This window comes from Nycticebus coucang, chromosome 16 (assembly GCF_027406575.1).
Source record: "Nycticebus coucang isolate mNycCou1 chromosome 16, mNycCou1.pri, whole genome shotgun sequence".
Taxonomy (NCBI): Eukaryota; Metazoa; Chordata; class Mammalia; order Primates; family Lorisidae; genus Nycticebus; species Nycticebus coucang.
The window spans coordinates 12,444,574-12,457,402 of record NC_069795.1 but is presented as its reverse complement, the minus strand read 5'-3'; the positions used below and the strand labels follow the sequence as shown (position 1 = coordinate 12,457,402).

At 56.1% G+C, this 12,829-nt stretch overlaps 1 protein-coding gene across 1 annotated transcript; it reads left to right on the top strand.

The window, feature by feature from the left end:
• The first annotated feature begins 3,950 nt into the window (after positions 1 to 3,950).
• Positions 3,951 to 7,240, top strand: OLIG2 (oligodendrocyte transcription factor 2). Its single transcript, XM_053564981.1, has 2 exons — positions 3,951 to 4,120; positions 4,865 to 7,240. The coding sequence occupies exon 2, from the start codon at positions 4,924 to 4,926 to the stop codon at positions 5,899 to 5,901; it is 978 nt and encodes a 325-aa protein (XP_053420956.1). The 5' UTR covers positions 3,951 to 4,120; positions 4,865 to 4,923; the 3' UTR covers positions 5,902 to 7,240.
• Positions 7,241 to 12,829: the final 5,589 nt, after the last annotated feature.

Sequence of the window (12,829 nt, the reverse complement as noted above, 5' to 3'; positions counted from 1 at the left end):
CAGTGAGAGATTAAATAAAATGAAATCTTTCAAGACTCATGTAGTTCCTTGCACAATTTAGGTCGCCTTAAGTGATCAGAACTGTCATGAGAGGAAAGTCAACACATCATCCTAAAGGTCCCCATACACCCTGAAATCCAGATCATAGACCTCACAAAATAAACACAGAACACACCTTTGCCCACATTTACATGTATTTTACTAGCCGTATTTCATACATTTCTGCATTCGGAAGTCTTTACCAGACACTTGCCAAGTGTCAGAACCCGTACCCCGCTTTGGGGTCGGGGACACTGGCATGACCTTGGACGATTCCTGGAGCTGAGTTCTGTCAGGAAAACACGCCATTTGTTTGCAGAATTCTGACTTGTGAGGGGTCAGGTCGCGCACGTTTGGGCGCCAACAGTTGTCATTCCGCATCCCTCTTGGTTTCCAGACCAGGAGCTGGGCTGAAATGCTTCCTTTTCCTTCCGGTGTCGGGACCCTTGTCTCCCACCGCCACCCATGGTCAGCTCTGGGGAAGGACGTTGCTCTCCTTGGCAGCCGGGCCAAGACGCGGTCTGAATGTAAGCAGAACTCAGAGAAGGGAAGGGAGAGAACCAGAAAGAAAGGCAGGGGAGAGACCCGGGAAGCAGTGGGAGGTCTGCGCCCTGGAGCCCCGTGCGAGCCCGCCAGGGCGGGTTTGGCACAGGCTTCTCCCGGGCCACCAGGAGACCCAGCAAAGGCCGGCCCGACGCGCACCCGCCTTTTGTGGGAAGGAAACACAAAGGAGAAGGAAAAACAGGTCGCCCGCTTTGACCGAGGAGGCCAACTGCTCCAGGACGCCGGGGCCAGCCAGAAACTCCCAGATCGGGGCGGATTAGCCTCGGCAAGCGAGCGCTCAATTCCCCGGGAAGGAACTGCGGCCCAGCAGCATGCGCTGCTGGGAACCGCCTTGCTCCGGTACCTGCCCAGGACGTTCACACCGGGCACCAGGCGCATGACCCGGAGAAGGGCTGGGGATGCCACCAGGACACGCGATGGCGGGCGCAGGTGGACCGGCTCTAGTTTCCGATTATTCACGGGAGGTGGGGCAGAGGATATTAGAGACCCTGGGAGAGGAGCTCAGTGTCCCATTTGCTCCCGGATAAAGAAGCCCGGGGGTCACAAACTGCTTCCACCTCCCAAGCTACTCTTTGGCTGAGGGAGGAGATGGGTAGGGGGAGGTTGTGGGGAGGACGGAAGGGCCCGCAGCCCAGAGCCGCCAGCCCCAGTTCTGGATGTGGGGAGCAAGGACCACGAGGTGCCGCTGCACAGCCCCAGAACCTCTGGCGCAGCTTCGGCTCCGTGGCGCGGGACTAGGGCCAGGACAGTTTTTTTTTTTTTTTTTTGGCCGGGGCTGGGCTTGAACCCGCCACCTCCGGCATATGGGACCGGCGCCCTACCCGTTGAGCCACAGGCGCCGCCCAGGCCTGGACAGTTCTTAGGGGCGTCCACGAGGGAACCTAGCCCGCCGGCCAGCTCTTCTGTCTTCGGACTTCGCCTTCCAGGCTCTTGCGCTGTGCAGGGTCGGGCCCCTCGACTTTCACTCCAGCCCCAACTCCAGCCATTGAAACCACAGTGTAAAGAACCGAGCACTGCCTCCGATGCAGGCTGGACGCTGGACAGACACCAGCGGGAAGCAACAAAAGAAGAATCCCGGGTTCCAGGACACGTGCCGGCAGCTGGACTAGCCTCAGCCGCAGCAACCCAGGCGCGCGCAGGTCGCGCCTGCGGTTGTTTATTAGATACAGTGGCGGGCGCACAACTCCATGCCTCGGCTGGGGGCCCCACGGCGCGCACCTCCACACACGCCCTCACCCCCCACTGGCCGGGTAGGCCCGAAGCAGCCATCATCAAACGTTGGATCTCTTTCGGATCCCCGCCTGCGCCCCCAGCTTTAGTCTGTGACAGATTCTACTAATTGAACGGTTACGGGTCATCTTTGTAGCCGTTGGACCACATATCACCACGCTTCAGTTCTTCATGCTTTAAATACATATTTAACGGATGGCTGCAGAGCCAGCTGGGAAACACACGGTTGAAAAATAATGCTCCAGAAGGCCCAAGACGGGACAAGGAGAGCGTAGACTGGTCTCCCATCACAGACAGCAAAGAGACACCCCCCCCCCCAATTAGGGGCAATAACACTAGTTTCTGTTTGCATTTATTTATTTTGTAACTTTGCTGCCTGAAGACCAATGCTATTGCTTATGTGTTTCCTTTTAAGACCTCGGCGCCTGTGGCTCAGTGAGTAGGGCGCCGGCCCCATGTGCCGAGGTTGGCGGGTTCAAACCCAGCCCCAGCCAAACTGCAACAAAAAAATATAAAGCCGGGCGTTGTGACGGACGCCTGTAGTCCCAGCTGCTCGGGAGGCTGAGGCAAGAGAATCGCGTAAGCCCAAGAGCTGGAAGTTGCTGTGAGCCGTGTAATGCCACGGCACTCTACCCGAGGGCGGTACAGTGAGACTCTGTCTCTACAAAAAAAAAAAAAAAAAAGTTCCCAAACAAGAGAAGTAACCAGAATATCCCAACGCTCCCTGGGAGAGAGGACTGGGAGCAGGTGTGCGCGCGCGCGTGCGCGCAGTGCGAAAGCTAGCATCCCAGACCCGCAGAAACAAATTTCTGTATTCTACATGTGTGGATGTGAGAAATTCAGCTCAGGGAAAAAGTGAGGGGTTGGGAAGACAGACGGCCTCTGTGTGAGGAACCGCCTTGTCTCCTGTCCAAGTACCGCTACTCTGTAAAGGTTTAGCAGTGTGATTTTTTTTTTTCTACAGATCATGTCTAGGTTTTCCCAACAGTAAAATGGGTGAATGCCTAGGTACTTTTAAATTACCTCAGTCTTTTATCCATAGCAGGTTTAATTCCTCATGGTCAAGAGCTTCCAGATTTGAGACGGAGGCGACCATCAGTAAAACGTGATCCGCGCCCGAACTCAGTCGCCAGTGGTTCGTTCTCGCTGTCTGTCTCACAGCGTGGAGAAGCCTTTGACCAGACCCGAGATTTCATTTTGCAAACCAACCAGCGTTGTATCCTACCCCAAGGTTGGGCGACGATCACAAAGATAATGATAAAAAAATGTTATCATCAGGCTGCCCTGCCAAGAAATGTATTCACTCCAAGCACAACTCTGTCGTGTCAGCGCGATTACTGAAATAACTTGTTCCTGGGCCTCTATGATCCTCACCTTAATGAAGAGCTGTGATTTCTCTCAAAACACTGCTCTGGAGCTGGTTTCCTTCTCGCCCGCCCTCTGCCTCGCAAGGCCCTGCCCCCAGCTGGGGGCGCTACCCGCCGCCCGCGGAGCTGCGGCTGCTGCCACCTAGATGCGCTCTAAGAGCGCGAAGAAATGAGGGCTTTGTGCCTAGTTATCGTATACGTTTAGGGCCCCAAATACCCACGTGTTGATGAAACGCAGGAGATGGAAACAGGAGGCGGGAAATTAGAAAGGGAGATCTAGGGAGGACACTACAGCCCCATTCCTGGGTCGCCAGGGCTATCCACGCTCATCCCGAAAGATCTGGCAGCCTTGGGTATCAGATTAATTTGCTTGCATTGTCCCCACCCTACCCTGTCCCTTCCCCCACCTTACCCCCCATCTTCCAGCCTCTGAGGTGGCCGTATTTTTACAGAAATTTGACTGCGTTCCCTTTTTCGCTCAGACCCAAGCGCGCTCGGCCTCCTGTCCCTGCCCTTCGCGCCGGCCCTCCTTCTTCCCCAGCCTCTCACTCTGCCTCCCCAGGTCCCTCCTCCAGTCCCTCCCCAAGAATCTCCTGGCCTCGGGCGCCCATTGGTTGTGTGCTTGCAGGAGGAGGCGTGTGCCCCGCTCCAAGAGTTTCATTGAGCGGAATTAGCCCGGATGACATCAGCTTCCCAGCCCCCCGGGCGGGCCCAGCTCATTGGCGCTACTGCCCCTCTAGGACAGCACATTGTTCCCCGCCCCGGCAACCGCTGCCGCTGTCGCCGCCGCCACCCGGCTATAAAAACCGGCCGAGCCCGGAAAGGTGCGAATGCTTATTCTAGACCGACGCGACGCCATTGCCGGGTGCCAGACTCTCCGCTGAGGCTTTTCCGAGAGAGCTACTTGAAACACATCCACAGTAAGTGTGCCCGCCCTCCAGCAGCCCCAACCTAGATCCCAGGGACAGACGCCCCCAACTCGGCTGTGACCTGACCTAGGATGCTCTGATAGAGGGGCTTTGAATCCTTCCCTCGCTGTCCGGAATTCCCGAGGGGCTTTGCTGCTCTGCCCTCCCCACACTGACCGCTGCATTTCCCTCGCCCCAAAGCGACAAGTCCAAGCAGCTGGTGACTGGCTGAGGCCCCTGGACGCAGCACATGGCCCCGCGCCAGTGCTGGGTGCAAGTGTGTACGCGTGTGTTTGCTGCGGTGTCGATGGAGATAAGGTGGATGACTTTGAGGAACCAAATAAACAGTTCTCTCTTTAGATCTCCACTCTTTGCGAAGAAAACCCCTCACTTGCTACTCGTTTACTCCAGCCCCAGAGGTCCAGCTTTTCCATTCTTAACTGAAAGCACAAAACCTCTACAATGCCACTCTCTCTCAGAGTCACCCAAGGCTCCCTGAAATAAAACAACCTGTTGGATGAGAGCAGAGGGGAGGTGGAGGGGGGAGGAAAAGAGAGCGATTAAATATGGGTGCCTGCGTGCAGCTAGAAGCAAGGCCAGAGATAGCGGCGAGGGTGACCCTCCGCTTCTACCTGGACTCCGCGCTGCGGTGCAGGCGGGAACAGTTTTTCTGTCATTAAAGTCTCTCTCTCTCTCTCTCTCTCTCTCTCTCTCGCTCGCTCTCGCTCCCTCTCGTTTTCCCTCTTTACCTGAAAGTTCTGGGGACCGAAGAAAGGAGGACCCCGCGAAAGTCGCGACTATCCTCCCCTGCGGCCATGGACTCGGACACCAGCCTGGTGTCCAGCCGCCCGTCGTCGCCGGAACCCGATGATCTTTTTCTACCGGCTCGGAGCAAGGGCAGCAGCGGCAGCGGCTTTACGGGGGCCACAGTGTCCTCATCCACGCCAAGCGACTGCCCGCCAGAGCTAAGCACCGAGCTGCGCGGCGCCATGGGCTCAGCGGGCGCGCACTCTGGGGACAAGCTGGGAAGCGGAGGCTTCAAGTCATCCTCGTCCAGCACCTCATCGTCCACGTCGTCGGCGGCCGCATCGTCCACCAAGAAGGACAAGAAGCAGATGACTGAGCCGGAGCTGCAGCAGCTGCGCCTCAAAATCAACAGCCGTGAGCGCAAGCGCATGCACGACCTCAACATCGCCATGGACGGCCTGCGCGAGGTCATGCCGTACGCGCACGGCCCGTCTGTGCGCAAGCTCTCCAAGATCGCCACGCTGCTACTGGCGCGCAACTACATCCTCATGCTCACCAACTCGCTGGAGGAGATGAAACGACTGGTGAGCGAGATCTATGGCGGCCACCACGCTGGCTTCCACCCGTCGGCCTGTGGCGGCCTGGCTCACTCGGCGCCCCTGCCCGCCGCCACCGCGCACCCCGCGGCCGCCGCCGCAGCGCACGCCGCACACCACCCGGCGGTACACCACCCCATCCTGCCGCCCGCAGCCGCTGCCGCCGCTGCTGCCGCTGCGGCCGCTGCGGTGTCCAGCGCCTCTTTGCCTGGCTCCGGGCTGTCGTCGGTCGGATCCATCCGGCCTCCGCACAGCCTGCTAAAGTCTCCTTCTGCAGCCGCGGCTGCCCCGCTGGGAGGCGGGGGCGGCGGCAGCGGGGGTAGCGGGGGCTTCCAGCACTGGGGAGGTATGCCCTGTCCCTGCAGCATGTGCCAGGTGCCACCGCCACACCACCACGTGTCGGCCATGGGCGCGGGCAGCCTGCCCCGCCTCACCTCCGACGCCAAGTGAGCCGACAGGCGCGGGCGGGTTCAGGCGAGCGGGGGGCCGGGGAGGCCGCCGGGAAGCGAGGAGTGGCAAACGTCCAGCCACAGGACTTTGGACTGGGGGTAGGGGATGGTGGGGACTCCAGAACCTGGGAACCAGAGCTAGGATGGAGCGCCTAGAGTAGTAGTATGGGAGGTGTTCGCTCCGGGGATCTGATTGAGCCCTCGCGGCTCTAAACTGCGCAGGTCCAGCAGACACTATTTTATAAAACGGTACCGCTATGTGCATCCCTCACTCGAACTTACCCGCACCTCCACCCTCGCTCCGAAGAGATTCTAAAAACTGTGGTTTCCCCCACGAGCACCTGCCGGACTTCAGACTCAGCCGGGCAGCACCTCGCGGGCGGGAGGTTGGAGGAGAGGCACAGTATGGACGTCCTCTCCTTCCTCCTCTCTTGACCAGCGGGAGACCGGGATTGGGGGGTGGGGGGACAATTGCAGAAGCGACCGCCGGGCCTCGCCCTGGAGGGTCGTCCCTGGCCTCGCGACAACTTAGTGGGAAGCTGTGGTTCGGTACCAGAAGCACTTATGGTGGTATTCAGTCTCGGAGTCTGGGTAAACCCTCGCCCTCTGGAACTGTTGCGTTCCTTATGTCTCTCCAGTTGATTGGGTTTGAGGTTTTCTAATAAATCTGTGGATGTTCCTGAGCAAGCTTTAAAGACGCTCAGAGTGGAACCACTTGTGGATTGGGATAACTAAAAACTGCCGATTTGAGGGGCGGGCTTTTTTTAGTTACTATTTTAAAATACAAAGTACCCCCCTCCATTCTTTCCGTCTCTGATTTAATTTTTTTACTCAACTGGGAGGAGTCATTTTGGTACCTGAGGACTTGACAGAATTAAAAGGAAGTTGCTGTGAACACAGCTTGGGTTTTTTTGGGGGGGGTTCTGTCTGCTTTTAAAGAATTTCTTTCTTGGAAATAAATTTTGGACGTGTAAATATAATATCAACGATGAGGTAAGTGAGCGATGGAAGGCGTTTGCTGGTGACTGCCAGCCTCACCGGGGTCTAAGCCTGCTTTCCTCTCTCTATTTTGGTTTCTTTTTGCCAAGTTTAACACAAACGGTAAACTCCACGTGCTTCCTGCGTCCTGGGAGCCGCCCGGCGCTGCCTGCTGGGCCTCGCGGGCTGTAGAGTCCCCCCCACCCCCCCGTGACTTCCCTGCTCTGACCGCGCTGCCCCTCGCAGAGAGTGTATCATGTGTTTTATTTTTGTAAAAACAAAGTGCTAAATAATATTTATTACTCGTTTGGTTGCAAAAACGAAATAAATGATCGAGTGTTGAGATTTTAAATAAAATATAAAGTAAATCGGGAGTTTCCATCCGTGTGAGTGGGAGGCGTGGGGTGGCGCCGAAGGGGTGTTCGGGGCGCGGTCCCTGGGGGCGTGATCTGGGGGTCACTCCGCTGGTTTAGCAGCGGAGACAGAGGAGCTGGTTAGTCCTTCTCCCCACATTCGTTTTTTGAGCACATCCTTCTAGTGTTTTCCACAACTTTCTTGTCCTTATTTTTGTTCCCAAAGCCTAATCCAGAATCCCCTTCCCCTTCACTTGGGTATTAAATTAGTTTAAAAGTGAGAATTACCTCCCCGAGCCCGGAACTTTGCGTCTTGTGGGGCAAGGGTGGTGCTCGGGCTCTTGGGTGTTTTCTGCTCGAATTTTCTTTCTTTCTCCTCAGACTGGTCACCGCCCGGCCCCACGGTCACCGCCCGGCCCCACGGGTTTCCTTGGTTTCAGCTCCGGACAGTCCTGGTCTGGCAGAGCCACAGCGCCTCCGGCACAGCCCCGGGAGTGTTTCCTGCGGGATCTGCCAACCCTTCTCTGAGCTTTCTAGGACTCTCCCCCAGCGCCCTTGAACTGCGCAGTGTCAGGTGCTGGGAACGGCGTGCTGCCGAGGACTCTCACTTGCTGCCCTTCAGCCTCTGTGCTTTTTGCTGGGACCACCTATCTTCGGAAATTAAAAACTTTCAGCCTTTCCAGTCAAGGAGAAGGACAGACCCTGTTTTGGTCTCTGGGCCCCACGGCTGGCCCTGAAAAGCCAGACCTGGGCCTGGAAGGAAGGAAGGGCTGTGTCCAGCCAGGCTGGGTCCCTCTTTGCCTCCAGCCATCCACCTAAGCAGTGCCCAGCTGGGGACCACGACCATGAGTGAGAGACCCAAGACTCCCCCCCCACACACACACACACCAACACTGCGGATGAACACACAGGCACACACAGCAGTTTGGCTGCTTGGTGGTATTGATCTTTGATGGGGGGGTTGAGGCTGCTGGGATAGCTCAGGCCAGCGACTGGGCTCCTATTTGGCTCCTCACTTTGACTTTGGTGAGTCATTAATTCGGTTCTCCACTGAAAAAGAAGAGATGGGAAAGAGGGGAGGGAGGCCCAGTGTGGGGGGCCTGCTATCAAGTACTGGCAATGTGGGTCCCATGGGTGGGGGACATTAGCCTGGAAATTCTTTCCAGTGCTGGGCTGCAGCTGAGCCTCCTCCCTTACCCCCACCCCCCTGTGGCCCTTGTGGCTCCCCAGCTCTCAGCTTCCAGGGTCAAGGACTCATCAGATGTCAAGATCTGTGAGACTCTCCCTACCCTTCCTTCAGAACCAGGGAGCTGTGTTGACTGGAGGTTGAGGGAGTAGAGCCCAGTGGGCAGAATTTGAACCTCCTCTGCACCCCAGGACACTGTCCCCACACTCCCCACGCTCTCATGTGGGACCGGAGTCACAGAGAAGTGCTGATTCCCTGGTGTTGGAGGACTCACCAGAGCTGTAGGATGCCTTGGCTGTCCAGAGAGTCAGAATTCTTCACCCTGGGGATAGCGGGTAAAGCAAACCCACAGAGGTGTCACACGCCCAGTGAGGCCAGAGACTCTGATGTGACCATAGGAAGACACGGGTACTAGGGACACCTGTGGCAATTTGAGGCTCAAAAGCCATCTACCCAGGGACCTGCCCTTGTCATTGACTGGAATTAATGAAGAGCCTCTGGGCCAGGGCATTGCGTGGACTCTGGGAGAGGGTTGTAGAAAGCTCAGAGAAGGGTTAGCAGATCCTGCAGGAAACACTCCTGGGGCTGTGCCTGAGACGCTGGGGCTCTGCCCGACCAGGACCGGACCTGGAGAAGTATCTGTCTCTCATTTGGGCAGAATCTACCCAGCCAATCTGAACTTCCTCTATTAAGTAGACACCTTGATGCTTCCTAGAATCCCCCATACCTGCTCAGACTTATTTTAAGTCCATCTTTCATTACAGATTTTGTACCAAGTCTTCCCTCCCCACACTAGTAGGAGTTATGGGGTCATTGACAAGGGCCCCTAAGCCGAGGGTCTGAAGACACCTTGCGGGTACCAGACCCCTTACTCATTGTCCCTGCAGACCTGAAAGAGAGGCCTGGCTGATCACAGTGCTATACACAATCCCACCCTGACATAGCACAGCATGGGTTAGGGTGGCTATTACCTGGTTTGGAGGCTTCCAGCTACTCAGAATCTAAACCCCTGCAGCCAAGCACCCCTTCCCTCTAAGAGTGAGGATCTGTTCTAGGCAGGGGAGCGATGGGACCCCCCACACCAACATCCCTATTCCCCACCTCTCTCCTAGGGTCCAGTTATTGCTACAAAGCTGCTATTCCAGCTGGGGTGCAGTGAGGAACAGATATGGGGGAGGAGGAAGGCAGGGCCCGGCCGCACCTCTGGGGAGTGCAGGATATCAGTAATTGGCAGAGGAGCCTGCTGGCGTTTATTAAAGGTTGGTCAGTGTAAGGCAGGACACTCAGGCTTTAAGAGCATCGGTTCATCCAGTTATCAGAGCTGACCATTTGAGAAGGCTTACTTACGGGTGCTCCTATTTTATTGGTGGGGAATACTGAGACATAGAATGGGTAAATGACTTGTTCCAGGGTACAAACAATAAATGAAAAAGGCCAGGCTGTAATCCAGGAGTCTGGGTCTTGAGCAAACCCCAGGAGGTTGCCTGGCCTTCACCCCTGCAGTCCCCAGACTCTGGATCAGATGTGGCCTCCAGACCCTTGGATCTGGTACTGCCACTTCCCCCAGACCCCTTAGGTGATGCTCCTGGGGCACCCCCTCCATTCCTGGCCCCCATCTGGGTGGCAGGCAGTGCCCACTGGCTTCAGCAATTAGAAGGCTCAGGCAGGTGGGGACTGGGCAGGAGCAGGTGAGCTGAGAAGGCCTCTCATTAGGGCACTGCTGAGGTAGCTGTCACCCTGCTGGCCTGAGGCCAGTCCCTTACCTGCTTGGGCACTCTACACCTGGGTTGTGATTTGGGAAGAGTCCCAGAGAGAACCACCTGCAGGGGCCAGTGGGCTAAAGCACTAGTATTCTCCTCCAGACCTTGGACCCCTTCGCCACATACTGAGTCTCTGCCCCCTCCCAGACACACCCTGCCTGGGGCAACTGATCTACCAGCTTTTAGTCTATAAGCTCCTGGTCCACCACCAGGACCATCTGGCAGGGCTCTGGGTTTGAAGACCACATCTTTGTGGTCCTCAGGCCACCATATCACTGATTCCTGGGAAAACTGCTCAGAGAACTCATTATGAATTACATGCTGTGTTCTCACTGCCCCTTGCTTCCTGGGTCCCAGGCAGTCTATTGGGAAGTGGGTGCAGAGGGGCAGCCCGCACTAGTGAAATTAAAGCAGCTGGCTTGGACCCCATCATGGCTTTCTTTTGCTGTCATTTTGGTGGCCACAGAGCCACAGTAAGCTCACTGAAGGAGGAACACAAACTGCCAGAAGCACCTGCATCGGTGTGGGCCCCCAATAGCTGCCCAGGGGAGCCAGGGCCCATGGGCACAGGCACCTTGCTCCACACACCTGAGCTCACATGCAGTCTGCCATGTGAATTTGCATGCCAGCCCATATACCAAGTCTTCTCACATAAACTCATGCACAGGAGCTCACCCACCCAAGTTTGCACATAGGGGTCCACACACACAGGCACTTGCACATGTGGGAGCCTGGAGCCTCAAAGTAGTGGTCTCTGTCTATCCTCTGCCAGCCTTCTGGGCCCAGGAGGCTGAGTGAGCCAGCCATACATGTGGACTGCAGGCAGCTTGGTGTACCACCCCTTCCCTGGCTGACCAGAGAGCTGGGGACCTATCCCTTTCCCTGCCTTTTAAGCCTTGTAGGCCCTCCCCATCTGCCATCCTCTCAGACCAGCTTGCCTCTCTGAGCTCTGGGCTCTTTAGGACCAAGTGTTGCAACCTGGGTCAAGGGCCACAGGTGGAACTTGAACCAGCATCGTGAGAAATTTCTCCTCCTTCATCCTTAAGTCCTGGCAGTAGAACCTGGTCTTGCAGAGCAGCGTGGAGCAGCCTTTCAGAAAACATGTGACACTCTGACCCTGTTTTTTCAACTGCAGAATGGAGCAAGGATGAATGATCTGGGAAGCTCCATGGGCAGATCAGGTTCTGTCCCAATACCTAGTCCCTTCGAGTCCCCTTGTCCACCTCAGAGCAGAGGTCCTGAGAGCCCCTGGCTGGCAGGGAGGCTGTTAGGGTCCTCCTAATGGACTTGACCACCCTCCCCTGAAGCACTAGTATAAACAATTCTGAAAGATTGTCATCCTTGATTGTGAGACTTCCCTGGGGTAGAAATTGTGATGTGGACATCTCTGTTACCTAGGGACTGCCTGCTAGATGTGCCTGCTCAGAAAAATGAATGAAGAAATGCCCAAATGGTGTCATGGGTGTGATGAAGGACTCAAGGGAGGAAGAGGTTTGGAAGGTGTGGACAGCACAGCAGAGTGTAAGACTCTGAATTCTGCATTGATGGGGGACATTGAGGCCTCCAGACTGGTGAGTATTTATGCTTCAACCCAGGGCAGCTGAATTAAAACTTGGCCCTGACACTACAGTGACCTTCCTGAACCTCCCTTCCTGAACCTCCCTTCCAAGGGAGGTTCCAAGACCTCCTGAACCTCCCTTCTTCATGTAAATAGAATAATTAATAATAGCACCTGACAACTGTGTTGCTGTAGGGATTAAATGAAATTACCTTTGTCTGGTCCCAAGTGTGAATGGTTGCCCTGGGCTCAGGGCCCTGCCTAAGGTACAGCTGCCCTGGATGTGGCTCCCACATCTGAGCTTACCTGCCTCCTCCCCAGGCAGCCAGGAGTATGTAGGCCATGGGGGAGTGATCAACACAGAGGACATGCAGGGGCTGCTGGGTATGGGCCAGTGTCCTTCCTTGGGCAAGCTCTGCCAACCATGTGACCTTGGACAAAAGACAAGAGCTTTCTGAGGCTCAGCCTCCTTATCTGCAAAATGGGGATGATGCTAGTGCTGTCTTCACAAAGACAGACAACTCCTTGGGTTTGAAAGGAGATCCTGGCACACCAAGCATAAGGGAAGAGCCTGACTGTGCACTGAAACTTCTTGGGGGTCCTAAAAAGTACAGTCTCTGTTACCCTCAGTTCCATGACCCACCCTGCAGCACCTTGAGAGTCCTGCTGTCTCCGGACCCCAGGGAGCAGCCAGCAGTGTCCCTGAGCTCTGTGTAGAGTCCAGTTGCAAGGTCCCCATTTTCACCTTCTCATGCCCTGGGGTGCCCGGCACGGGGCCGGACACAGTCCTTGGTGAATGTTGCTTGCATTGTAGTGGATGAGGAGGGCCCACACTCCACATAGAAACCAGAACTGGGTCCTTTTAAGGAAGGGTGCCAGGATCAGAAAGGAATTAATTCCAAGAAAAGTTGCTTGTTAAAGCCCAAGCCCTCAGCCTCATGGTTCCATCCCCTTCCCCCGAAGGAGAGCCCTCTCTCTCAGAGCCAGGCCTTCAGATCCCTCCAGCTGTGCCCCTTGGATGCCCAGTGCAAGTGGTCAGCTGCAAGACTAAGCACCCCCACACACCCTCTATGTAAAATAACAGCTGGGAGCCA

Bases quoted from the DNA above. Each gene is read 5' to 3' on its own strand.
- OLIG2 (XM_053564981.1), top strand. From the start codon at position 4,924: ATGGACTCGGACACCAGCCTGGTGTCCAGCCGCCCGTCGTCGCCGGAA.